At 39.8% G+C, this 27,977-nt stretch overlaps 1 protein-coding gene across 1 annotated transcript; it reads right to left on the bottom strand.

The window, feature by feature from the left end:
• Nucleotides 1–4: 4 nt before the first annotated feature.
• ZFYVE16 (zinc finger FYVE-type containing 16) lies at nucleotides 5–27,889 on the bottom strand. Its single transcript, XM_059833489.1, has 17 exons — nucleotides 27,820–27,889; nucleotides 25,451–27,630; nucleotides 20,163–20,259; nucleotides 19,158–19,334; nucleotides 18,167–18,318; nucleotides 14,655–15,030; nucleotides 14,013–14,135; nucleotides 13,763–13,918; nucleotides 11,792–12,013; nucleotides 9,931–10,013; nucleotides 7,291–7,395; nucleotides 6,258–6,408; nucleotides 5,002–5,082; nucleotides 4,260–4,422; nucleotides 3,287–3,392; nucleotides 2,711–2,875; nucleotides 5–1,815 (listed from the first exon to the last, which is right to left on the bottom strand). The coding sequence occupies exons 1-17, from the start codon at nucleotides 27,887–27,889 to the stop codon at nucleotides 1,654–1,656; spliced, it is 4,569 nt and encodes a 1,522-aa protein (XP_059689472.1). The 3' UTR covers nucleotides 5–1,653.
• Between the last annotated feature and the right edge of the window lie 88 nt (nucleotides 27,890–27,977).

Below are 27,977 nucleotides of genomic sequence, written 5' to 3'. Positions count from 1 at the left end.
TTAGTTAACTTTCTTTATTGACCATTACTTAAAATGAGTTAGTACAGGGTGAGTGTCAGAGTCAGCTGTGCCTTTGGTTGCCCCTACGCACAGACAGGCAAAGCCGGTTTACCCACGCAGTAATGGGGCACCGGGGGCAACAGCCACCTCTGACCCCGTCACAGCCATCAACTACTGTTCAACCTTTCACTGTTGTTTCCTCGACTGTCCAGCTGCAGCTTGTTTTCAAGCAAGGACATGTTTTGTTCACACTGCGCATGGTGTGGTCTTCTGCTCTTCTCCAGAACTGCAGTTTCTCTGAAGAAGGTGTAGTCATTAGCTTAAATGCAGCCTCAGTTTCCTCCAGGGTAAGATCTTGAAGCCTGAACCCTTCTAGAACCAGTACTCTGAAGCACAGGTAACAGCAGAGCAGATTAAGTTACAAATTGTTTTTGATACAAAAACATAAAATATCCCCTATTAGCATCAAGAAGGCATCGAAGTTTTAATCGTCTCATTATAAAATTGTACCAGCATTTTTACTGAAAACAATATAGATCTTGTATATATTTAGTTTTGGTTCTGTTCGTGACAAACAGTTGTGTGACAGTTACCAAAGCCCAATTATGGTTCGCTGAACCTCAGTACAAATCACATGCATCACAAATACATAAATAGATCTTAATGACCCGATACCAAAAATACGTACTATACAAGAACCTCAGGTACACTAAAAAAGAAATCAATCTGTTAATGAAAATTCACACTTAATACATCTATTCTCCCTGAACATAAAAGTGGCTACTAAGAGGTGGCAAAAGCAGTAGACAGGAGCAGAATTCTTGTCTGACTTATTGCTACATGTAGATTACGTCAAGAGTAATCTGTTTTTTTATTAAGCCTTGAAAGGTGAAATTGTATCAGGACTTCTGAACACAGAGTAAAGAAAAAAATAGTAGTATTTATAAAAATAGCATCCATTTAAGTTAGATAAATCCTTATAAATACAAGAAAGAAATCAGTTTTTCTATTAAAAAAATTAATTCAGAGCATATGTTCCTGAAGCACCAGCATAACATCCTAACATTAAAAATTTCAACTACAAAATCTTCATAAACATGCCTGCAAAATTCTTCCTCATGCTGACCACAAACAAGTGTCAGAAGGTGTGCACTTGTATTTTGCACTGACATATGAAGTTTTCATTCAGCTACAGAAGATCTTGTATTTTAATCTCAAATGGCAAGAAAATAGTTTTGTGCCAGCTTCTACTTCAGTGTTTAGCTCATTTGCATATGGAAAGCACATGCTTCAGATAGAGATTAGCTCTAACCATAGCAATTTTTAGTAATGCATTTATCTGAGGTTAAGAGGCAAGACACTATGGCTTAAAGTTAGACTACATACAGTAAATGCTACAACTGTGTGAAGAGGTATCAAAACCTGCCCTCTTCTGCACCTGTATTAAGTGTAAACTTTCAGAACTTTAGGAAACATTACAAACTGCAATTCTTTTGTGGTAAAGGAACCAGAGAAGATTTGAGGGTTTTAAGAAACAGTCTGAAAATCTATCAAAACATAACAGGTTTAGAAACGAACATTTTTAATGTTTGTAGCATTATAACTTTGGTGTTCAGATCCAGCAAATCAGTACATCGCCTGTAATCAGCCTCATCAAAACAGATGTTCTATAATGAAAAATATTAATTCCATTTTCAATGGTAGACTTGTAGGATCTGACATCCCACCATGAATCACAGGAATCAGAGCACTGTCCAATTCATTCAGATAGTTCTGTGGAAGAAGGTGGCCCCCAGATCCAGCTAAGTACTCAACCTGGAAGGAAAACATTAATGTAGGTGTTAACACTTTTTGTATTAACAAGACAACCCAAAAGTGTAGTATCTTGGTAAAAGAATATTTCAGCTAGCATGAAGTGACAAAATAACATTCAAACACTGACAACTGGATGGTTTTTGAGGTCAGCCATGAACAATTAGGCTTGCCATTGAGAAGCATGCAACATTCCCCCTGGGTTTACAGAGCCACACATCCTCTGCATCCCAGACCGCTTCAGTCTGATGTCCAAGAGCAATCTGATTATATCCTAGTATCACAGTTACTATTAGATTAATTTAAAAATATACTACTGAAAACTAGATTTTTAAGGACTGTATTGCCAGCTTCTCTCAAAAAAGATAGTTAAGGGTGACACAGAACAGGCAAGGAACTGAACTGTCCTACAGTTTTGTAACCTTTTGAGGGACATCACATGCTGGATAGTCTTGCCTTCCCTCTCTTCCACCCGCAGCTGGGCAGGCCTGTCCTTTTCTGCTGTACAGATCTGGGGGCAAATATCCCTTACTAAGCTACATTAGGGAGCAAAACCAGCAGAAAACTACATAATTTGAGCAAAATATCACAAAATTAGCTCTATGATTCTCTAAACTGACTCACCTTGGAGGCAGATGAGTGCCAGAGAGACTCAGAACTAGGGAAGGACCAATAGCTTACTGCAAACAGCAATTAGGGAATTTGTGCAGAATAAGGAAACAGAACTATTCCTTTGAAGAAAAACTAGTCATTAAGACAACTTCTTCATGAAATTTCATCCTCAGTCTGGATCTGGGGTAGGGCAAAAAACTAAAAATGTTCAGAAAAAGATCCAAGGTCTTTACAAGAAAGATTTCAGTTGAAATGGAGTGTCTGTAATAAAAACTTGAAAGATTACCATGTCTGAGTCAATAGAAACTCTTAGGCCTATCTTATTCATCCCATTGCTTTTCAAGGTGTTAAGGTGTGGGCAAAGAGCAGTACTGCAGGCAACAGCAATCTCTTTAGCAAACTGGTGATGAAGAGGACCGGATAGTTCATGGTCTTTTAGGAAATAGTATACCTGGAATTACAGAAAGGGTAAGGACAGTCAGCAGCCTGGTTATATTATGAAGTAAGGAAAAGAGTAATTCACTATACATATAATGCAGAACAGAGCAAGCCATAATGTTTGTTTGATGGCAAAGGATTCTAGTATCTCATCTATTCAGTCAAAATACTTAAGCGACCATAGAAATATCTGGATTATACATTTATAGAGTTATCAATGCGAACAGACTTTTAGTCTTTTTCAGAGGAGAAAAATGATAGGTATGTAAACTTATCAAAGAGCTACAGAGAACACTCTGCCTATCAGTATGGCTATACATCAAGTAAGTTAGTTTCTTCAGCAGTATCACTTAGTATGATCACTTTACCACTTAACTATTCTGAAAAATAACAAAAAGGCTCAAGAACAACGTAATTTACTAACTTCAGTACACTTCATAACTTTTCCCTCTCTTTCGAAGTCTCTGCTTTGTGGTACTTTTTCACTCTGAGTTCCTTGCACTGATTTTCCATCGACCGGGCTTACAATTCTATGGGAGATAATAGTATAGTTAACAATTAAAACATCATTTTATGATTTAGATTTAATAACTTGTATGAAATAATGTTTAGCCATCCTTAAAGGCTATTTGAACAGCTTTACAACAAAATGTAATACAGGATTTGCATCATGAAAATACAGATACTACAAAAAGAAATATCCTAGATAGGGAACATACAACACTTTATAAAAACCTAATCTTACAGGTTTAAGAAGCTATAAACCATCTTAGGTAAAGCCACTGGCTATAAACCATCTTAGGTAAAGCCACTGTTTGTTCTAATGGGTTAGAGAAGCCACAGAAAAAGGCGTACCAAGTCAAGCCCATGGCCTGAGAAACAACTTAAGATGAGACAAGTTTTGAGTTAGTGATGTATAATTAAAGATTGAAGCTACATAAACAAGCATTCAAATCACATCCAATAAAGATGTCTTGCATCTCATTTTACTTTGTTGAATGCTGGCATTCCAAGCAGTGAGTGGCCAAGCGCAGCTCTATGCACTTCTAAGCCCTGCCTCAACAAGGAAGCTTAAAGGGATTAATTGCATCCTCACACAAAGTGGTTACTGATTTGACAGAGGACTTTCAAAGGAAACTGAGGGTTCCCACACTTTTCCTGACAACTTCCTGAACAGAGAAAACTGTATTAATTTCGGTGCATTACAAGCAAAATTGTTCTATTAGTGACATCTAGAGGATTGCAGGTAGTTTACCATCCTATCCCCTTTCAGGTTTTATTATCAAGTACTTCATTTCAATAGAATACCTTAGATTAATTTCAAGTAATTAAAGGTGGATATTTGAAAAGTGGGAACAAGAATTCTCTAAGATGTTTTCCTTCAGTAATACATTTACCCTTTATTTGTTTTTTCTTCATTTTCTACCCAGCAAATATCTACATATTCTTTTATGTCTCCTGTATCCGTTTTGCCACAAGTTATTTTAAAGTCCTTCTTGTCTCTTAACGCCTGACGTAGGCTTTCCATCGTTTCTGGTGTTATTTGTACCATTAGTCCATCTGGAAGAAAACCAGTTAAAATTCCAACTTATCTACAGAAAAGAGTAGCACAGTTTCTTAGTAGAATCTTGGCTTAAATTCTAGTGGGACCAACCCTCTCCTACAGCTCGTTAATAAATGCACATCAAATGGTCTCCATCCCCCAACGACAGCATTAAATGTTACATGAAAGAGGAAGTAATGAAAACCTTTCTTGTCAACAGAACTAAGACTAAAAGATCAATCATAGACTAATCTTAGAAGTTTTTTTGCATTTATGTGTCAATATATGTACTTCAGGTATGTTTTTATCAATATGGCAATGAAAATAGTATCAGATATAAGCAGCCGTAAAGGAAAGAGTTGTGTTGACTGAAGCAAAAAGAGTTAAAACTTAGTATGTTTTCAAACAAATAGGTGAACTAGCATGTATTTTTAATACAGCACTTGTTTGCAATAGGTTTTCTACAAAGTTAAAAATCCTGAAATGAAAAAGTTTAGCTCACTGAGGAGTAAAGATCTTGCACAAGACCGCTGCTATTTTTATATATATATTTTTAAGTTCTCTTAAGAAGAAACCACATAGGACAAAACTCTTACCTTCAACTATACTGGATTTCGCTAAAAATCCTGAAGATGTTTTTAAGGCTCCATTAAACACCACAAAACTTGCACCTGTAACTAGAAAAAGTAGGAATAAAGTGAGTACCACTTCATATCATAGTTTTTCATTACTAACATTTAACTTGCATTCATTTTTAAAAAGGCAGGCAAAAATGGTACTACTGACAGGATGATATGAAACATAACTCTCTAAAGTGAGAAGAGTTTTTTTCCCGTTGGACCTTGGCAAAAGAGACCAGCTTTGTTAACTTGTTTTGTTAGTGCATATAGTATCCTTTGCCAATCAGTGCCAATACAGATATTGGCAGCAAGTCAACACAGGCAAGCCAAGAAAGTTCTGTATACAAAGAGGAGACATATTTGAAGGAACAGTGGTGTAGGGCTTTTTTTGTTCAGGATTTTTTTTTGTCTTTTAAAACAGACATGCCACTCAACTTTTAAATTTAATTTATTTACAGAAGATATTCCTGAAGTTTAGATCATTTTCAGTGGTATTAAAAGCAACTGAAAGAAAAGATAATGAAAGTGAATTTCCATGCTACAAACCTTTGCATAAACTTGATAGTTACACACAGTGCTTCAAACAAAATCATACCAAGTAGCTATGCTTAATGAAGCACAGAACAACATTTCAGGTTGACACCGAAGACAGTATGAGTACAGCTGTATCAATCTGGAATTCGCCCCCAACTAACAGGCCTTGCTGAAAAGCATGACTGATCAGCCCAGACACACTGCCATGCTACACAGCTGTGTTTCTTTCAGAACCTAAAAGGCACCTCTGCACTATTCTCTGGTGGTTCTATCAGTTTGCTAGGTGTTGCATAGAGGTACTTGCTATGACCCTATTTCCATACACTCAGTTATTGGGACTATTTGTTTACATATGTAAATATATTGCCCAATTCACATTAATACTAAATTTAGATTTTGAAATACATAAAGAATCTGATTATGACTGAAAATGTAAGGTATTATTAATAAAATTCTGGAAACAAAGAGGGAAAAAGTATTAATCTCCATTTAATATAAGATTTGTAAAAGGTAACTAAGTGTTGATATAAACTAGCAATGTTTTATTTCACATTTAAATTGCTTTGCTGCTTGAATGCTGAACTTTGTCTCAACAACTTACTGGGAATACGTATTATTTTCCTTGCAGCCTAAAAGTGAACTTACATTTCTGCTCTAGAAATGTGTTTTTTCTCCACAAGCCAAACCAGACAGCTTACCTTTCCTAGGATGTCCAGTAGCACTGATTGCTTGTGTGTGATAGAGGCCATGCTTATTCTGCACACACACTAAATGAGAATCTGCTTCAGTATTAAAACTTGCTCCAATACTAATTACATGTTCATTAGAAGAATTTATCACCTTCATTACCTATCAATACAAAATTTATCATTAAACTGACAAATCTCATTATGCAGTGTTCATTTTAACTACAAGACATTAGAAAAATCCAGCTCTCAAAACAAACCCCAAGAATTATTCACTTAGTCAATTCTAGCGAGTTTGAACAACACAATTTGTCATGACTAGCTAGAGGAACACTAAGCGTGATCAAAAATTCAGTAGAGAGGGATGAGTAAATCTGAGTACCTCTGATCAATGCAGAATATTAGAGTTGAGGGGTTTTGTTGGTCTTAGCCCTAAAATATGTACTAAGCCTTGTGCAGTTTACTGTGGCGTGTGTAGGTGTGGGGTTACTGTGTAGGTGTGGGTTTTTTTTGTTAAAGCTGAAGTAAACAAGTTGTAATAAAAACTACACTGGCAAGAAAGACTTTTTTTTTTAAGTTTTAAGCAAAACACCACCATCCGGCAATGTGTAAGAGATAATCCTTGAAAATACATGCTAAAAGATTTTGAAGAAACTACTGATTTTTCAGCATTTAACACTTACCCTAAATCTCAACCTTTCACTCATCATTAGCCACCTTCCAACATATCCAGGAAGAAGGAAATGTCTGTTCAGGTACTTTCATGCCCTCCCCCCATCACATGCTTGTATCAGTTTAAAGTTCAAGCAGTCTACTGCACAGCAAATAGCAAAGTAATCTAGAGAGCTGCTATCAAACAGAGAATTCATTTGCAGAACTGCCTGGAAACTGATTACAGAATAAAAACAATACAGCCTCTAAAAAAAAAAAAGGAGGAGAGGGTGGTTCTTAAAGAGCTCATGTTAAAGATGTGACAGGTATTATATGAAAAATAAAAAAACACAGCAGTTTGGATTAGAAAGCTCATCAAGATGGTTTTACTCACCTCATTATACTTCCTTAGGGGTATTTTAATACAGCTTCTACCCATTTCCACATGAACAAAGAGGTTGTCTATGGTATGCAAAGTATACTGATAATTTCTAAGGTCCTATAACAGACAAAGTTTTTACATTAGCAGACAATGAAGTATCATTTTCTTACCTTTTATAACAAATACTACCTAGATAAAGTACTTTACATACATCCCTAAGACTTCTAAAGACTAATGACATTAAGGATGGCTAAAGACTTACTGATCCCTTTTTTCCTACTGTGACGTACGTGAAGGGTACCTTAGTGGGAAATTTATAGCACTGTCAAGGTAGCTCTAACTACTTATCAGTGGGTTATTTAGACTATGGCCACTTCATGCATATTAGGACCTTAATAGTGTTTTACGTAACAAAATACTTCAACACCCTCCCCTCTCTGAAAGAAAAGCAAAGCATGGAAGCCACCATCTAGATTGTTTCCAGGCTCACACCCCAGCCCCTACAGCTCTGACTTCTTGAGTTGTAACTTGAATACTGCACTGTTTCTTATACCTTTCTGTGACAGAAGTTACCATCCATCATCTCAGCCACTTCTGCAAAATTTCCCTATTCTGTTTTATTCCAGAAGAACAACATTAGGTTTAAAATTTGCCTTTACTAGCTTGGCCAAAAAAAGGTTAGAAAAAGCTCTTGTCAGCAGCTGAGCCAGGTAAGCAGTATCTTCCTCAATCAGCAGAGCTGTAACAAGAAGGATATTTAAGAACACATCTCATTGCATTACAAGTTCCAACTGAACTGGCATTGTATATCCTTAATCACACACAGAATCATTAAGGTTGGAAAAGATCTGTAAGATCATCAAGTCCAACCATCAACCCAACATGACCACACCATGCCCAAAGTGCCACATCTACATGTTTTTTGAACACCTCCAGTGATGGTGACTCCACCATGGTGACTCCCTGGGAGCCCTGTTCCAATGTTTCACCACTCTCGCAGTAAAGACATTTTTCCTAATATCCAGTCTAAGCCTCCCCTGGCACAACTTGAGGACATTTCCTCTTGTCCTGTTGCTAGTCACTTGGGAGAAGAGACCAACACCCACCTCTCTGCAACCCCCTTTCAGGTAATTGTAGAGAGTGATGAGGTCTCCCCTCAGCCTCCTCTTCTGCAGACTGAACAACCCCAGTTCCCTCAGCCACTCCTCATGAGACTTGTGCTCCAGACCCCTCACCAGCTTCGTCGCCCTTCTCTGGACACGCTCCAGCACCTCAATGTCCTTCTTGTAGTGAGAGGCCCAAAACTGAACACAGCATTCGAGGTGCGGCCTCACCAGCGCCGAGTACAGCAGCACGATCACCTCCCCACTCCTGCTGGCCACAATATTGCTAAAACATCACAGATGCCTGTTGCTTCCACCATTTACCACTACCACTTGTGTGATACTAGATTTTGTATGATCTTGACTTGAGGATTTGCACCACAGGTAGTTAAAAATGTAACACCAAGGGAATGTTTTGCACTCATCTTACAATGATTAAAACTCCTGCTGCATCAAAAGATGTAGTCCTGCCAAGGAGCATGTATTCCCACTGCCTGCTTCAAGCTGACACTAAAAACACAGCTAGGAAGAAGAATCAGAGTAACTCTAATCTAGCCAAGAATAAACTCCACTGAAGCCCCCTTCATCAGCAGCACAAAATTAAGATTCCTCAAGTCTGAAGATATAACTCCACATTGGTACTGGCACTTCACCAGTCAGGCAGGGAGCTAGGTCATGGAATTAAAATACGTTTTTTCTTAATGGAGGAATCTTACACTGTTTTTCAGACAGTACAGCTCCTCTGATTGATTCTTTAGGTAATGACATGGACATCAACAGTGGCAAAAAGGAAAGAGGGGCAAAAGACTCCAGTTTCACCTCAGCTGTAATGGTTTCTAGACTCTTAAAAGAGGATTTAGTGGCCACCCAAATAATATGTGCAATTCTTTCCACAACTTTACAGCACTTTTCGTCACAGCATTAAGGATAAGTTCTACTGAAGTATTAGAAGAAGGTTACTGGTCAGGAATACAGGCTTACTGAAGTTTAAATCAAATTATTTGAGTAATAAGAAACTTTTCCTCAGGGAATGGCATAAATTCCAGACTTAACTTACTCCAATGATTTTGCCAAAACCTGAAATTCTTCACATAAGAGAGTCAGACTGGTTAATTGTGGTAAGGTTATGTTTGTGTGACAAAGTAATTATTGTTACAGTTAGACCACAGCATCTGCCTGTCAACTCTTCTTCAGGTTCAAAAAGCATCAAATTTAAGACTAGAATTCCTGCATCACACCAATGCTTAGAAGAGAAAAATGCAACTGAACAATGATTACTACCACCTTCATTGTAAATGTTAACATTTTTCTCATTCATTTAAAGCCAGTTCTTACTACCAGAACTAATGCATAACAATATAACGTGGAAGACAGCTTTCCTAACTCACATGCAAGTGCTCTTTGGTAAGAAAGTTTCAAGTCAGGTATGAAGACCGAAAATATTAGCCCTTTGCCAAAAGTAACTCCGCTGTCAAGAGTCAGAGTTTTGACGGTATTTTACACCATCTAAATTACAACAGGAAAGGAGAAGAAAAAAACAATTACTCACAACAAGCAGATTCATAATTGTATGTCCTATCTCTCCAAAGAGTGGCTTCCGGTGCCTGAAACTTACTACAGGACTTGGATATGCTAGGGTGGGGGAGAAAAAAAAAAGTCATGTTTACCTATCAACAACTGTAAGACTTGCTAATCCAAGTACCTATTTTTATTTTCAGCTATAGCCCCTGTTTCTTAAACTCAGTATCTGACCAGCCAATGGAACCAGAGCCCCTGTCTGATTCTCTGTCACGGACTGTCCTTTAGCCCACTGCACCGTTTCCCCACCCACGGTTAAATCCTACTGTAATGTCACTGCATGGAGTCACTCTCCTAGTGGCAGTAATTTTGTGGCAGAGACGTGCTGCTTTCGTATGCTTTGTCAGCTATGTTTCCTGCAATAGGTGATCTGGACTGAAACATCCTAGGTTCAGTCTTTGAGTAACCAGCTGTGGGAGGGGTTGCAAGGCTTTGTAGTTGCTTGAATAAGAATACCATACAGGCTAACATCTGCTTCTGCGTTAACACTATAATAGAAAGTGAAGTACCACAGTATTGCTAAGCAAGAACAGAGTGAGTGAGGATATTCATACAAAGTAACACGTTTTGAAGTCCCATGGCTGCAATGGGAAATACATGCAGATGGAAATTAGGGAAGGCAATGAGATGCAGGAGACCACACACCACAGTATGAAGCCTTCTGAAAACAAAACAAGTAGCATAGCAAAGTCAGGATTGTGAAGTCAAAGATACAAAATTGGAAAAAAAAAGTCCTTTTGTAAGAGAAAGAAGAATAACAAAGAAGCTACCAGCCTTGTCAACATGCAGATAGAAGCCTGGCCACTAGAAATCCACTATTGACTCAAGAAATCCATAAACAAGCAACTGATACATACTTATGGACTTGCACCTTCTAGAGTGGTAGGGTTATTTATAAAAAAATGCATTCAGGTCAGGAAAGTTGTGTATGATACATTTTTGAAATCTATTCCACTTAAGCAACAGCTGCATGCTGCACCTTATCTGAACTCCTGCTCTCTAGATCATAAGCAGCAGTGTAACAGGAAACAAAACAGCGCCTAGATCACTAAATTAAATGTCTGCATTATTCAAGCAAGTACACAAGCAACTCTAGAAGGCATTTAGGACAGTATCTACTTTTAGGTCTTGCTCAAGCTAGCTTTCTCTCTTCTTCAAGACAATGGGAATCTGCATAAATACTTTTCCTTCGGTGAGCATGGAGCATAGTCAATGTAAATCTCTCAAGAGCAGAAAATGCTCACATCAGCCTGCAACAGACTGGAAGGTAATTTCTACATGGAGGTTGCATCACTGCACCAGCTCTTCTGGTGTGCGTTTAGATACTCTCCATCCACCTCACTTTGAAAGAATGCCTCCTGCATTTTTACAGGCCTAGAGATTTCAAATATATTAATTAGTAAGTAATCTTTATAAGTAAGGAGTAAGTTTGTTTATTTTATGAAGCAGTAATATTTTGCCAACATACTCAATTTCAGTAACAATTCAAAAAGCCAACTGGTCAGAGCTGTAAATTGGGCTTGTGAGCTTCCCTTCAAACCTTTCTCCTATGACAAGAGTCAGACAGACGCTTTGATACTTCACTACTGTCAGTTTTGGTTTCTTAGCTTTCTCATCAGCTAAGAAGGGGTGGGGGGGAATCAAGGGAGTCTAGCAGGACAATGTAAATTCCCAAGTGTCTCAATAGGTGGCTTCCCATGTATGAAATGTCAGTCACACACAAGTGTAATATAAAATACTGCAAAGATGATTCTAGTTTGCTTTTCTAAGAGACTTGTATTTTCCAAAGGGAATTTTACACTTATACAGCTATTTAAAGCGTTAAAACTTACCCCCATATTCTGCTCCCAATCTCAACATTAAACGTATTGGAAAAGCTTTTGCCCAGGGTATTTCCAGCTTATGGATGAGAATGCCACAAAGAAACGGGTTATCTGGTAGAATCTGATCAAGTTTCTGAAAAGTTGGTGAAACAAACAGGAATCCTCCATGCTCTTTGTTACTGAGAAAGTTTTCAGTAAAAGTAATGTTTTCCATGTTTCTTATTAACTTTCCTGTAGAAAAAGGGACAGAGTCTTTGCACATCTGAAGAAGTAATACATTAGTGTCAAGAAAACTATTCTAACCAGTGGTCTCCTACAGACTTGCAAGCCATACAGTATATCTCGCATCTTCCTGAAAGTCTGACAGACATCTAAAACCATAGACTAAGCACTCTATATTTACTAACTAAATTAACTTGAATACGAAGCTAGGTTTTTCCAAACAAATACCAAAGACCCTGAAGTGTACCATGTTCTGGCACACACCAATTGATGAACTTTGATTAACAGACCTCAAATATTTACATACCTAAGAGTATTGTACTTCTACAAATGAAGTTCTGGATGTCCTAAACCATGGACTCAAGGACTTATACCCAGAATCTCCAACTGTATTGGGTTTGCGTGGCAGCGCTTTGGTAGCAGGGGGGGCTACAGGGGTGGCTTCTGTGAGAAGCTGCTAGAAGCTTCTCCTATGTCTGATAGAGCCAATGCCAGCAGACTTCAAGACGGATCTGCCACTGGCTAAGGCTGAGCTAATCAGCAACAGTGGTAGCGCCTCTGTGGTAACATATTTAAGAAGGGGGAAAAAAAACGGGAAGCGGCAGCCAGAGAAGAGAGGAGTGAGAATATGTGAGAGAAACAACTCTGCAGACACCAAGGTCAGTGAAGAAGAAGGGGGAGGAGAGGCTCCAGGCGCCGGAGCAGAGATTCCCCTGCAGCCCGTGGTGAAGACCATGGTGAAGCAGGTTGTCCCCATGCAGCCCATGGAGGTCCACGGTGGAGCAGATATCCACCTGCAGCCCGTGGAGGACCCCACGCTGGAGCAGGTGGATGCCTGAAGGAGGCTGTGATCCTGTGGGAAGCCCATGCTGGAGCAGGCTCCTGGCAGGACCTGTGGAGCCGTGGAGAGAGGAGCCCACGCTGGAGCAGGTTTGCTGGCAGGACTTGCGATCCCACGGGGGACCCACATTGGAGCAGTCTGTTCCTGAAGGACTGCACCCCGTGGAACGGACCCATGCTGGAGCAGTTCGTGAAGAACTGCAGCCCGTGGGAAGAACCCACGTTGGAGAAGTTCATGGAGAACTGTCTCCTGTGGGAGGGACCCCACGCTGGAGCAGGGGAAGAGTGTGAGGAGGAAGGAGTGGCAGAAACAACGTGTGATGAACTGACCGCAACCCCCATTCCCCGTCCCCCTGCACCGCTCGGGGGGGGAAGAGGTTCAGGAGTGAAGTTGAGCCCGGGAAGAAGGGAGGGGTGGGGGGAAGGTGTTGTTTTTTTAAGATTTGGTTTTACTTCTCATTATCCTACTCTGATTTTGATTGGTGATGAATTAAACTAATTTCCCCAAGTTAAGTCTGTTTTGCCCATGATGGTAATTGGTGAGTGATCTCCCTATGTCCTTATCTCGACCTACGAGCCTTTTCTTCATATTTTCTCTCTCCTGTCCAGCTGAGGAAGGGGAGTGAGTGAGCAGCTGTGTGGTGATTAGTCCGGCTGGGCTTAAACCACGACACCAACACAATATGACTAAACAACAACAACAAAGCTGTAAACGGGATGTTTACAGAAGTATATGAAACAAAGAAACTTAAATTCTTTTCTTCCTGTTGCTTATTTAGAACCCAAGGCTAACACTACAATGTTTTTCAACAGAATCATTAGATACTTAGAAATACTTCAAGAAAAATTACATATCAACTTCCAGCTTTAAAGATCAGCAAGAAGATACTATGAAGTTAAGACATTAAAATTACATACCTTTCATTGCATTCTTATAGATGTCAATAAATAATTTGAATATTTCACTAGGAAAAATCTCTTCATCTGGCAAACACTGCAACAGAATAACAATTTCCGCCTGACCCAAACCATGTAGTCCGTTTGTTGAGAAGTACCAGCACTTCTCTGAAGAATCTTTAATTAAAAAGATAGATACCACAGTAACGCTGTTTTACAGTCAGAAAAAGAAAGGTGGATTTAATGGAAAAAAAAAATGTGCACTACTTACAAGTTATTAGCTCGACATTCACAAGCAAGTTTGCGTTTAGGATGAAAGTTAATGGATTAGGACCTCCTTGCACAAGCAGCAAGGTGACCTGTTGATGAGATGGATGTTCTTCCACTAGAGGATCTAAATAAATTAACACCCGATTTAGTTCAACATGACAGCCAGCTACTTAAAACAAGAATTACAGATCATAGCATATGAAAGACTGTCCCATCCTCCTATCTTAAGAGGGTGGTAATTATTCTCAAACTTAGAATAGCTACATATCAACCAATGAATAGCTTACCCTAAGATTCAAGGAACATATAAAGCAGTAACTTGCAACAAAGGTGCAAACTAAGGCCATCATTCATTTGGTAATTACTGACTAATTGTATATGCTGTCTCCTCATCCATATATTGGCACTGTTAGTTACCATCAATGGGCACAGTCACTACTACAACGCATTTAAGTGCTGAAGTATTCTTTTCGTAACATATTGATCTTGTTAATAATGCATATTCAATTATCAAACAATCCAATGTGCATCAAATAAAGGAGATATTAGAATTGTATTAAAATACAATTTATATATACACAAGTTCATATTTAGAAATCTTGTATCAGGTGTTTAAATACTAAAAATTTTCCTCAAATTTTACCTTTTCCTTTTTCACCCACTGCAAGCAAAAGCGGTGGCAGTTTATCACCATCAGGAACAAGGCTGATCTCTTTACGAACACAGTTTTCAACACCACATAGTGCTCTGTAACTTGAAGAACTAACAGGCACATCACTTGTAGTCTGATCAACTGAACTGGAACTAGTCTTCTCAGCTTCCGCAGTAGAACACTCTTTAGTTCCTAGAGTTACAGATTTATAACTATGTACCACCTCCCTCTGGCCTGGAACGGCCTGCTGTGCATCATCTGAAGAAACAGAAGGACATAATTCCTCCATTCTTGTAATAATATCAATTTCTTTCTTAGGTTTTGGATTTACATCAGTTAATATGTTATCTTCCTCTGGGTTTTCAGCCTATGAAGAAGAAAAAAAAAATCCACACTCTTGTCTCAAGCTAAACTTTCATTACTAGCATTCTAGAAGCAAAAAGAGAAAGAAATCTATCACAAGTACTGAGAATGTATTTCCTCTAAACAAGAAAGCCACCAAATCTCTCCTGGATCTTCCTTCCCCCCCCCCCCGCCTTTAGGAGTTACATTAGGTGAAGATGCATCATTAATTTATTCATTCGGTGACACAAAATTCGTATCAGAGCACTGCAGAGTAGTCGTTTTAGCATGCAACAGTCAGATGTAACACTATCAATAATAAACCAAGTACCCCTCCAGGAATATGTTTAGTATTACCGTTTCCCCACTCATAGCTACTGAACATTGTCATCATTGTAATTTGCCATCATCGGGGTCCGCAGTTGAGTACTGCAAATGTATTTCTATTTCTACACTATGTACTAATAGCTGAGTCTAGCATTTTACAGTCTGATTCAATTCTAGTCTGGAGTCAAACCTATGCTGCTCCCCCAGCAAAATGGATATGACAAGCTATGAGCATAGGCACATGAGCATATGAGCTGTCATCAAAAAAACACAAATCAAGAGGTGCACTATCATCTTTCAAGTATATTAGACCTGCACCCTATCTCAATAGGGAAGGCTTCGCATTGCAACATGAAAAAACCTAACAACTCTATGCTTGCCCTGTAATAGTTCTCCTGGTATACCATCAGGTTCCAGCAAATCCTCTGTTTAGAGAACATGTGTAAGGAAAAAAAGAAAACCAACCCCAAAACCAACACCCCACAAACACACAGACAAAAAGATGACTAAATTGGCCTCTTCCACACAAACTTGTGTGCTGGTCTTTCATATCACTTTATACTCTTGACCTTCATAACATCCTGTGGCAGCATGTTCGGGATTATGGGTTACCTAGTAAAGTACATCCTTGACTTTAGAGCTGCAGTACGGTGGTTTTGTTTGAGCTTCTGAAGCTGCATACAAGAACCATCAACTAATTGCTTCCCACTCACTTTGTCCACACTGCTTTTAATTTTAGACATGGTTCATCTTTTGCAAGTGAAAATATCCTACTCCTCCCCCAAAATGGAAGACAGGCTATACCTTTTGATTACTGCAACTTATTGGAATCCTTCCTTGTTTAATCAAGTCACATTTACTGCTACCCATTATTCATTAATTAAGGCAGATTTACATGCTATACATGTGGTGGCTGTTCAGATCCTCCATATACAAATAATAATGACGTGGTCTGGTTAGCTTTACTAATTTGTTTTAAAAACTCCTTAACACAGTTAGGATCATAGAATTTATGTCATCACTTGAGACAGCGCTTCAGAGCTATGTTTTATTTTTAAAGAGCTCCAGATGAAGAATCTCTCCGAATCTTTCCACAGCAAACTTATGCCACTTCTTTGTACTTTTCTTGTCAAGCACAACTAGTTCAACACCATGAATATGATCTATTATTAAAAAACCAATTCCCCTCTCAGTTCAGTATTAGTTCACGTTAGAAGCAATATGTAGATTTTGCTGCACCCTATAATATAGTATTCTAGGGCATTAAGCAACTTCTGGTTAGTCTAATCCAACAGGTAAACTATAGCAAGCCACTAAAAAATCCCCACAGACTTCTACTATAAGCACGTTGTTAATGACAGATTTCAGAACCATGGCTGAGGCTACCTTCATAGAAGTAGTTAATCAAAGAACCAGAATCACAGAATAATAAGGATTGGAAGGGACCTCTGGAGATCATCTAATCCAACCCCTCTGCCAGAGCAGGTTCACCTAGAGCAGGTTGCACAGGAATGCATCCAGGCCAGTTTTGAGTATCTCCAGAGAAGGAGACTCCACAACCTCTCTGGGCAGTTTGTTCCAGTGCTCTGCCACCCTCAAAGTAAAAAAGTTCCTCCTCATGTTTAGATGGAACTTCCTGTGACCAAGTTTGTGCCTGTTACTTCTTGTCCTGTCACTGGGCACCACTGAAAAAAGACTGGCCCCGTCCTCCTGGCACCCACCCCTTAAGTATTTAGAAGCACTAAGAAGATCTCCCTCAGTCTTCTCTTCTCCAGATGAAAGACCCAAGTTCCTCAGCCTTTCCTCATAAGAAAGCTGTTCCAGTCCCCTCATCATTTTTGTAGCCCTTTGCTGTACCCTCTCCTATAGTTCCCTGTCCTTCTTGAACCAGGAAGCCCAAAACTGGGCACAGTACTCCAGATGTGGCCTCACCAGGGCAGAGAAGAGGGGGAGGATAACCTCCCTCGACCTGCTTGCCACATTCTTCTTGATGCACCCCAGGATGCCATTGACCTTCTTCGCCCCAAGGGCACATTGCTGGCTCATGGCCATCCTGTTGTCCACCGGGACTCCCAGGTTCCTCTCCACAGAGCTGCAACAGATGTACAGAACTCTTCTACAGCGTCCTGTACCTTAGAGCTGTAGTGGCATTGCTGTGATGTCAAACCCGTCACCATTCAGCCAATAAAGGTACAGTAATGCAGTTATTTTATAGAAAGCTGTCAGCTGGTTCATCATTTATGCCTTCTCATGCCTCTCCAGCAGGTCAGCCCCTAACCTGTCCTGATGCATGGGGTTATTCTGCCCCAGGTGCAGTACCCTACACTTGCCTTTGCTGAATTTCGTAAGGCTCCTCTCTGCCCAACTCTCCAGCCTGTCCAGGTCACACTGAATGGCAGCGCAGCCTTCCGGTGTGTCCGCCACTCCACCCAGTTTTGTGTCATCAGCAAACTTGCTGAGGGCACACTCTATCCCTTCATCCAGGTCACTGATGAATATATTGAACAGGACTGGACCCAGTACTGACCCCTGGGGAACACCACTTGTTACAGACCTCAAAGGCTATGTAGAAAAAAATTCCTGGAAAAATTTCTGCCATACCGTTTTTAAAATTCACATACATAGGAAACCAAACATGGTTTTCTTTGAAGTATGGTCTACAGAATATTTCAGTCCAAGGACTTCACAGCCACCCCCCAAAAATAATCAAATATTGGCTCAGATTCCAAAAGCTGTGAAGCAAAAGTCGCATTATGGTACATAGGGGCCCCATCAATAGCAAGCAAAGGTATTTCAAGAGGGAAGTCATGCACCTACACACACTTAATTCATACCATATGCATCTCTGGTAAGTCAGGGTTTACTGGACTTAAGTCCTGTGAAGACCTCTTTGCTCCAGATGAAAGTTTTGTTGTGTCTGCCACTTCGCCATTTGGTAAAATACCGTCTGCAAACCAAACTCTCCTCTGTTCTTTGGGGCACAGCCCTAGGACAGGTTAAGAAAACAACACTGACTTCATATTATTGTACTGTTCTAATAGCTGAAAGGGATAAAAATTAAGCCCCTTCTCCCCCCAAATATATAGAGAATCTATTTACTGGAACCAAGCACAAGTAGACAGTTTGACATCAGCCAGTCCCCAGTCAGGCAAATACATGCAAAAAAAATAAAAATCTCATACTTGCAGAGGTAGCTGCCATGCTATAGTTACACCTTACATTAGGAAGGCTACTTCCACAATCATCCCTCTGTAGTAAGCTAAGAATGAAGTGCATATCGCAACTAAAAGATGAAATATAGTCTAAAAACTTAGCTTATCCCTTTGTTTAAAAATTTGTTTTCATTGAAGAAGGTCAGATGTTCAATACAAGTGGAACAAAGACACTACTTAGCCATTAATCATTCATATTTATACAGAAAATGAACACCTACTGCTCCCTAGCAACTTTTCCCTAAACAACTACTTTTTGTTTTTACTATAGGACTGGCAGTTGCAACATAAGCCAGAGATCTCCCAAGCTATATAAAAGTGATGAAAGTAGTAGCTACAAAAAAAAAAAGAAAAAATTACCGTATAAACAGAGAGGACAATGAAAAAAAAGTAACATCCACATTTCATAAACAGAGACTTAAAACAGACTTGGTCAAGCTCATACATGGCATCAAAACTGGGAAGTAAAAGTAAGTTTCCAGTGCCCCAGTTCACAAGTTTCCATTTCCCACAAAAACCACCACTATACCAAGTATGTATTCATGATGCGATAAACAACTCTTTCCAAAGAGATCCTAAAGTGTTAAGATATATTATACTACATTTAGCATACCTTCAATACCAGGTTGTTTAAGTACTGAGATAGGTAACAATGCAGAAGGTGAAGGAGAGCTAGCACTACCACATATCTGAGCTTCCTCCAAAGGTGGAGCAGCAGAAGAATACTCAGAGGAGATACTGGAATTGGGGACAGGGCCAGTTGGACTCATCATCCTTTCAAATGCCTGTGCTAAAAAAATGTGGTTAGTTTTTAAGATCTCACAGGTGATTTAATTTCATTTGCAGTGCGGTATTATGGGCGGGATTCTTTGCAAAAGCAGTGCACAATTTGTGAGCTAGTTATGAAAAATGAACGCAAACTATTGTACAGAAATTTAGACTTCTTGATTTTCTACCTGCATATTTGCCTAATTCATTCCTAACATAGAAGTAGACCTCCTTGTACACCTTGCTATTGTTGCAGTGATTACATTGAACCATATGATCCCTATATCTTGGTGCAATACATGTATCAATTCCATAAAGATCTGGTATGTTTTCAACTTGTTATTTAAATATTAACAATCAGGACCTCAATTTTTTCTCCTGATGTTTCTGTAAGCACCCATGCTTAGCTTCCAGTTAAGAAAAGGTTATCTTACGATTCAATTACAGTAGTACTGTTAAGTGACTTGTAAAAATATCAGGACAGAAAGCTAGATGAAATCGGTAAATAACATGTGAAAACAAGCAAGGGTATGGCCTTTAAACACACAGAAGGCTATGGTGGAGGGAGAATCATTTTTGCTAGACTCCAGCCACAGATGACCCAATAGCATAACTTTATATTCAGTCTTTTATTTTAATTAAAAATAACCAGCTTGCTACTCAAAGTTTAAACTAAGAATGGAAATCCAACTAAGAGGTATAATTCTTCTCTTCCTCCCTCCGTCTCAGAAATAGGAAAACATACACCAATTAAAGTAGTGAAGCTCCTCAAAAAGAACAAAGGTTAAAGAGAAAGCTTTACCTATTCTTCTTTAACGATTACTGCAATTACTCAAAAAAAACTTTTTACCTTTATTAATATCATCATAACAGCCAGTACAGACTCTTGCTTCCTTTTCCATGTATTGCAGTTTGCATTTTCGTTTGCAACAGCCACCACAAAAAACCTGAACCAGAAAAAGACTGAATTAAATATTACAGACAAAATCCCAGTATTTCCTGACTCAAGTGCCTGTTATTATTTACTCCTTTTACTAAAACAGATTGCATTATATAAAGCATACATACACATTTTTAGAAGTAGGAAAGGAGAAAAGGAACATTAGTGTATGTATCTTCCAATACATCTCTGTTTGGGGAGAAGGGAAAGTACTAGACTAAAAGAGCTTTTATTAAAAAGGCTTTTACCGCATCCAGCTGTGGGATCCCCAGAACAAGAAAGACATGGACCTGTTGGAGCAGGTTCAGAGGAGGGCCACAAAAATGGTCAGAGGGCAGAAGCACCTCTCCCATGAAGAAAGCCTGAGAGCATTGGGCTTGTTCAGTCTGGAGAAGAGAAGGCTCCAGGGAGACCTTATTGCAGCTTTTCAATATAGAAAGGGGGCTTACAAGACAGACGGAGAGAGACTTTCTACCAGGGCCTGTAGTGACAGGACAAGGGGCAATGATTTTAAACTGAAAGAGGGTAGATTTCGATCGGCTATAAGGAAGAAATTTTTTTTTACAATTAGGGTGGTGAGACACAGGAACAGGTTGCCCAGAGAAGTTGTGGATACACCATCATTGGAAGCGTTCAAGGTCAGGTTGGACGGGGCTCTGAGCAACCTGACCTAGTGGGAGGTGTCCCTGCCCACAGCAGGAAGGCTGGACTAGCAGATTTTTAAAGTTCCCTTCCAACCCAACCCATTCTATGATGCTATGATTAAGAATCTCAAAAGCTCAACAACTTGGGCCAAACTACAAAGTCTGTCAAGTCTGCTTTTGATGAGGGGTTCTTCCTATCCTGTTCCCCAGAACTGCACTATAACCTATCCATACCATAAGCTTTTGAAATGTCAGGTATTTCTGCTGGACCAAAACAACCCTTAGATGTCTACAAACTAGCCTTCCACGCATGGCTAGGAACACCCATGTTACACAGCTAAGCACTCCACTCTTGCCAATACTCTCTCAGATTCAGCTATGAAACAGAGCAGCACCTAGAATTTCTTGCTGTGAGCTGATCTAATCACATAAGGCCCTGTGCCCACAAAATAACTAAAATTGGTTTTTTTTAAATTTTTTTAAGATCACAGCTGGAAGCAGCTGGTATACAATCGCACAGCAATTGGAAAACTCTTCCAAGAAATACACTTCACAGAATCATTAAGGTTGGAAAATACCTGTAAGATCATCAAGTCCAACCATCAACCCAACACCACCATGCCCACTAAACCATGTCCCACAATGCCACGTCCACACGTTCCTTGAACACCTCCAGTGATGGTGACTGCACCACTTCCCTGGGCAGCCTGTTCCAATGCTTCACCTCTCTCTCAGTAAAGACATTTTTCCTAATATCCAGCCTGAACCTTCCCTGGCACAACTTGAGGCCATTTCCTCTTGTCCTGTTGCTAGTCACTTGGGAGAAGAGACCAACACCCACCTCTCTGCAACCCCCTTTCAGGTAATTGTAGAGAGTGATAAGGTCTCCCCTCAGCCTCCTCTTCCCCAGACTGAACAACCCCAGTTCCCTCAGCCACTCCTCATCAGACTTGTGCTCCAGACCCCTCACCAGCTTTGTCGCCCTTCTCTGGACACGCTCCAGCACCTCAATGTCCTTCTTGGAGTGAGGGGCCCAAAACTGAACACAGCATTCGAGGTGCGGCCTCACCAGCACCGAGTACAGGGGCACGATCCCCTCCCTGCTCCTGCTGGCCACACTGTTTCTGATACAAGCCAGGATGCCGTTGGCCTTCTTGGCCACCTGGGCACACTGCTGGCTCATATTCAGCCGGCTGTCGACCAACACCCCCAGGTCCTTTTCTGCAGGGCAGTTTTCCAGCCACTCTTCCCCAAACCTGGAGTGCTGCATGGGGTTGTTGTGACCCAAGTGGATGACCCGGCACTTCTCTGATTCTAAACCCACTGCAGCCTAATATTCAAGCCTGTATCTTAATATTTTGTGAAGAAACCTTTGGAAAAAAAAAACCAAACAAAACCCACAATACTTACACAACAAAGAGCAGCAACAAGGAGAACACAAGTGATATTGTATTAAAATTCTAATCTGGAGTGATGAAAAGAACTTGAGGTTGTGCCACCTATTCCCAAATTCACTCCTACTTCTGTTAATCCCATAACTATTTTACATTAAATAGCAGTGATAGGGACAAGGACGGAACCCCTGAATTGGGTCAAATTTGCTTTACTGCTTTAATATTATCTCTGAAGATAACTGTTGCAATCTGCCATTAGGATTCAGGTAATAGTTAATGATCTAGTCTCACACCAGCAAAGAGCAATTCCTTATCCAGTGACTTGCAGCACTGTGCACTGCACCAAGTGTGTCCATAACAATGGCCATCAGTCATGAAATTCCAAGCTGCCTCTTCTACCTCACAGTCAACTACCTAAGCCGGAGCTTACTGCTTCCCAAGCTATTTACTAATGCTGGCTCAGGAACTATGCTGGCCATGTAGGCTCCTCAACTTCATCAGAAAGAATAAGCATAGTTGTCTTCATGTTACTAGCTCCCTTCAGCAAAGTATTTTAAAAGCTTGCTGAAGACTGCTTTGAAAGAATAGAATATGCTCTTCTACTCCAACAGGATATATATACTGCCTATTTGTAAGCAGAGATGGGGAAAAAAGTGCATCTTTAACCTGGACTACACCTGCACAATCCCATTCAAAGAATTATGTACCTAGTAAAGCTATTTTCTGCAAGAGTTCCCATAAATACCTGGTGCTTTTCTCACTTTTCCCTTATGTTCTTTCAAGGGTAATTTGCAAGTTTTCAGAGAGTCACACCATTTTTAGCTATATGTGGACTCTAGAGTCAGTATTAGCCTTTACAAAAGGCATCTTTTGAAACCTCAGTCTGATAGAAGCCTTCTACCCCGACCAGAGTTAAGTAAGTGGAAAGAACACTAAAAGTCTTCTGCTACTCATTATCTCCAGGAAAAACAAAGTGGATTAAGGAGGAAAAAACCAAACAGCAGTGACAGAGTAAAAAAAAATTAAGTTATTACAAATGAACTCCTTTAAGTAGGAAAATTCACTGTAAAAACCAGTAATACTTGATTGGTGCAATATGAGCTCAAAAAAGAAAGTATTCCAATTGCTTCTGCATTAGTGTCACAGGTAATCTACCTCAACTGAAAATGCACATGCTCAGTAAAGATGTTAAGAATGTATCTGATGAAGATTAATTGCTCATCAGTTACAATCCACCTTAGGGCTTCAAATACTAAGCAGTACTCTGCAACTGGTATTCCTCCACAACAGAGGCAGCTTAATCCTAATGCACAGGAGACAAGCGGTGAAGACAAAGTAAGGGACAGGTAATGTAACAGGGGAAAGGACATGAAGATGAGGCTGCTGAGCAAAGAAATGTATTCTGGTTGAGTTAGGAAGAGGAAGGGTAGCACAACAAGTGACAAACACCTAAATAAAGAACCTGCGAAGTTGTTTGGCCTCACAAATGCTGCAGATGGGAAGAGAAAGCAGGGACCGCTCACAAGTGTTGCCATTTTCATTGTTTACAAAAAGGACCACATGAAAACTGTACCATTGTCTTCCAGAGTAGTCCACAAAGTCCACTGTGAATTCCTACCAGTGTCTCCTTATGTCCAAGTGGTGAAAACACAACAACCCACAACATGTCCACAAGGAATATTTTGGTTTTTTAACAGTAACGTTTTGTCTTAAAAGAAAACAAACAAAAAGTCTTACAAGGCAAAAATTAAGCTGTTGCACATTCAGAAAAGCTATGACAGTTACAAGTGCACAGCACTCCAGTATCGGTAAAGCTTGGATTACCTATACTGCCTTCACTCATTCTCCCAATGAACATGCATTGTGATGCTCCCTCTAATTACACTATTTTTCTGCCAAAAGCTTCTCTGTTAACACACAAGATTAGCAACACTAATAGCTTGTGATTGTAAACAGGACTGTGTAGTGAAGGATGCTTTTATCCCCATCTCTAGACAAGGTGCAAGAAACTTCACAGGGAATGTAAACAGGAACTTGAAGTCAGTCTTATGACTAAAACGAAACCCACTCTGGAGAACTGTGTTTTAAACTGTTACAAAACTTCAACAGGATATTCTGCCAAGTGATTAAGTTCAAAGACTTGCAGATTGTCACAATGAGTTCTTAATTTTCTTGGCACCCAAATTCAGACCTACATTTTAGTTCACACTTAACTGCAGTTGAAGTAAATGGGTACTATGCTTTCAATGCACAGTGCTAGAAGAGGCATCCTGGGGGAGCGGGGGGGGAAATCACAAGCCTCTCCAGATGCCTCTCAACACTGGGAATGCAAAAAGTTAGTAAGCAGTGACATTAGTCTTTGCTCTATCTCCTCAACCATAAAGCTTACAGAGGAACACTGAAAAGTAAGTTCATTAGTATTGTCAGTTATTTCCATTTATGCACTAGTACAAGTATAAACTACAGTAGCTCACAAGGCAATTCTGGATTAAGAATAAGCTTTGACATTATTCACTCACTGCAGAAGACCACAGGCTGAAACAAGTTCTACAGATTACTTGCTCAGTTGATGAGTACCATTCACCCCACAAAAGTAACATACTTTTCCCCTGAGATGACTCCCCTGGAAAATCATAACAACTAAACACACTGTCAGATTTAAGCTATAAATCCTTTGCATTGGTACTGCTGTTACAGCTCCTGAAAGAATGAAATCCTTCCAGATTCATGGACAGTGTTTTACAGCTAGTATAACCACTTACCTGAACTCCAATCATCATCTCAATTTTTTTAAGCTTAAATACTTAAGCTTAACTTAAAAGCTGAGTGAAAAGCTGATTCACTATGACTACTATGAAGTAGTCCACTGTCTCATCTTCCTTGTTGTATGACATTAGTCTAGCCAGTAATGGAAGCTAAAATAAGAACATTCTCTGTACTTCCCTTTAATTATTTTCACAAAATAGGTCATACGTTTCTTAATCACTCAGTCTCTTCCAACAGTTTAAGTTTCTATGAAGGAAAAAAAAATTTTTTTCCAAATAAAATACTTCGCGCCTACAAAAATTCTGTCAATATTCTTTCCCTTCTGTATTTTGGTTATCTGTAAGTCAGAATTAATTTGCTTTCAGTAACACAGGATTCCTCTCCAATAACTCACCTTTCCGCATGCACGACAGTGGTGTCGTCTTTTTGTAAATGTGAACTTGACTTGGCAGTTCATGCAGTTGGGTGCCTCTGAATCAGGAACCCACAATGGTTGTTTCCATGAGAGAGTTGCAGGTATTTTAAGCGATTCGAGATTTTCAGATGTTTGATTTCCTCCAGCTTCAGAGCTGCTTTCCCCAGAGTGCCCAGGGTCAGAATTTTTACCAACATTTATGTTGGTGCCTGAGAGGGCAACTTCTGGGGTAGCAGAACTGGCTTCCTGGTTTTCTCTCTCAAGTACATCTGTTCTATTCAATTGTCTCTGACCAGCAGCTCCTTGGGAAAGGCCAAGCAACTGCTTTGGTCTTGCACCTTCAGTATGAACATTAGAAACTACTGCTTTGCTACCGCCCTCAGTCATGTCCTGAATACGAGACATACTCTCTTCCGTTGCAGACTCCAATTCATCAGCAGCAAGAGATCCTTTGAGATTACTATTAATGCTCATTATCTCCTCCAGTTTTGCTTGCATATGTTCTTCAGTGACCTCTGTGAAATCCAGGTTGTTCACATTTGTTAAATTCCCTTCATTTGCATCAGCTTCCATTAAGTTACTATCATTGTCTGAAGACTTCAACACATTGGACTGAAGACTTTGTCCATACAAGAAATCATCAAGCTCAGCATCGCTTATTAGTGTATCACTTTTAAGAACACTCTCTTCAACAGTAAAGTCAGCCATAACTGGGCTCATACTTTCACTGTAATAAGAGTCTATACCAACACCATATGGCTCAGCTTCGTATTCTAGAAAAGCAGTAGCAAAGGCTTTGATTTGCTCAGAATCACTGCCATTAATTACATTCTCAGTACCATACTTCTCTCCATCTGTACTTTGTTCCACAATACTCTCATGGATTTTAGCTATATATCCTTCCTGTTCACACAAGTCAGTGTTTTCGCATGATTCCCTACCGGAGAAATCAGTTTTAGAGTTTTCAGCGTGAACAGTTAAAATATCACTAATAACCTCCACCATTTCATTTCGAGGTGGAGGATTAACTTTTTCTTCTGTTGCAACTAATGAACCACATATAGATACAGGACGTGGAAGACACGACAGTGAGGTCTGGACATCCTCAACTGAAATACATGAAGTTGAAACACTGTTTAGTATTTCATTGCTCTTAAGTTCTTCACTGCCTACATTCTCTTCTGCGATTTTCTCTTCCGGTTCTACTTTAGCTCCTGTTTGACCTGAGGAGGCTGATAAAATACAATTTCCAGGTAATGTTGCAAAGCTGTCGTGCAACTGAGGCCTCTTTGGCAGATCTGAAGGCATGGATTCAACATTACTCTCATCTTTTGAGTCTACCTTTTCTGTGGCACTTCTTCCATACATCTCTTCACTTACTGCAGAGCATGTACTTTCATCTTGTGGTTCACAAGGGCTTTTTTCGCAAGCTTTCTCATCTTTGGGACTATATGCATTTGAATCTTGTGATGTTACAGGGACACACGCAGTATTAAGGCAAGCCGTTTGTTTGAGCTGATCAAATACTTCACTGCACTTCACAGATTCCGTCCTGTGTCGATCATCACATGGATCTGAGATCTTTGCTGCAGCGTAACTGTCTGATTTTAAAGCTAAATGATTAATCTCCTCTGATTTAACATGTCCTGAATCTTGTAGTATTGAGTCCCCATCACTGTGCTCTGTACTTGAAACACCACTGCAACCAGCTGATGACACACTAGTAGGAACAGGTATGCAAGATATGCCCAAGCCAATTGAACCTTCAGTGTACCAGAAGTCATCTGGCTGCAACTTCTGAGTAGCTTCATGACCAGCCACTGAATGGATTAAGTTACCTGTGTCATTAACAAGATCACACACAGGTATACTACACCTTCCCAGGTTTGAAGCCTGAATTTCATTTAAGGAACCACTGTCCACAGTGGACAAAAGATCAGGTCCAGCAACACTCTTCTCATTTTGTGGCGAGTAACTCAGAAGTGCTTGACTTGTTCCAGTGTGGCTAGCTAGAGAGATTTCTTCTGATGAAGTCAAACTGTTAGCATCCTCTTGCAGCTTTGGTGTTGGGTATACATGTAAGCAATCCAGAACTGAAGAAAGCGAATGGTGTTTTGTGTCAGATGGATTTTGAGGTGTTCTGTAGCAGTCATATTCATCTATTTTAAGCAAAAAGAGATAAAAAGCAAAGTTTATAAACCCCCTCTCTTTCCACAGCGCATTCCCTTTAAATCCCATCTGTTTATCAATATAAGCTTTTATTTAGCACACATTACTTTCAAATTCCATGGTAACAGTCATTTGACTAATGTTATTATACTGGAGAAGAACGCAGCGCAGGAACTAACCTGTATTCTGTTCAAATTCATCAAGTAGTTTGTCCAAGTCACAGACTGCAGCTTTAAAGTAACTGTCCATTCTAGTTACAGTTCTAGTGACACTTTAGCCTTCTTAAACCTAAAAAGAAAAATACAGCGTTTCATTCACAGCATTTTGCTGTTTACAA

Source organism: Gavia stellata, chromosome Z (assembly GCF_030936135.1).
Source record: "Gavia stellata isolate bGavSte3 chromosome Z, bGavSte3.hap2, whole genome shotgun sequence".
NCBI lineage: Eukaryota > Metazoa > Chordata > Aves > Gaviiformes > Gaviidae > Gavia > Gavia stellata.
The sequence above is the reverse complement of the archived record's forward strand: the minus strand, read 5'-3'. Positions and strand labels throughout refer to the sequence as shown.

Coding starts and splice junctions, on each gene's coding strand:
- ZFYVE16 (XM_059833489.1), bottom strand. CDS start 27,889: ATGGACAGTTACTTTAAAGCTGCAGTCTGTGACTTGGACAAACTACTT. Junction 13,919..14,012: donor GAATGTCGAGCTAATAACTT/GTAAGTAGTGCA, acceptor TTTTAATTAAAG/ATTCTTCAGAGAAGTGCTGG. Junction 4,423..5,001: donor GAAATCCAGTATAGTTGAAG/GTAAGAGTTTTG, acceptor GTTTTCTTCCAG/ATGGACTAATGGTACAAATA.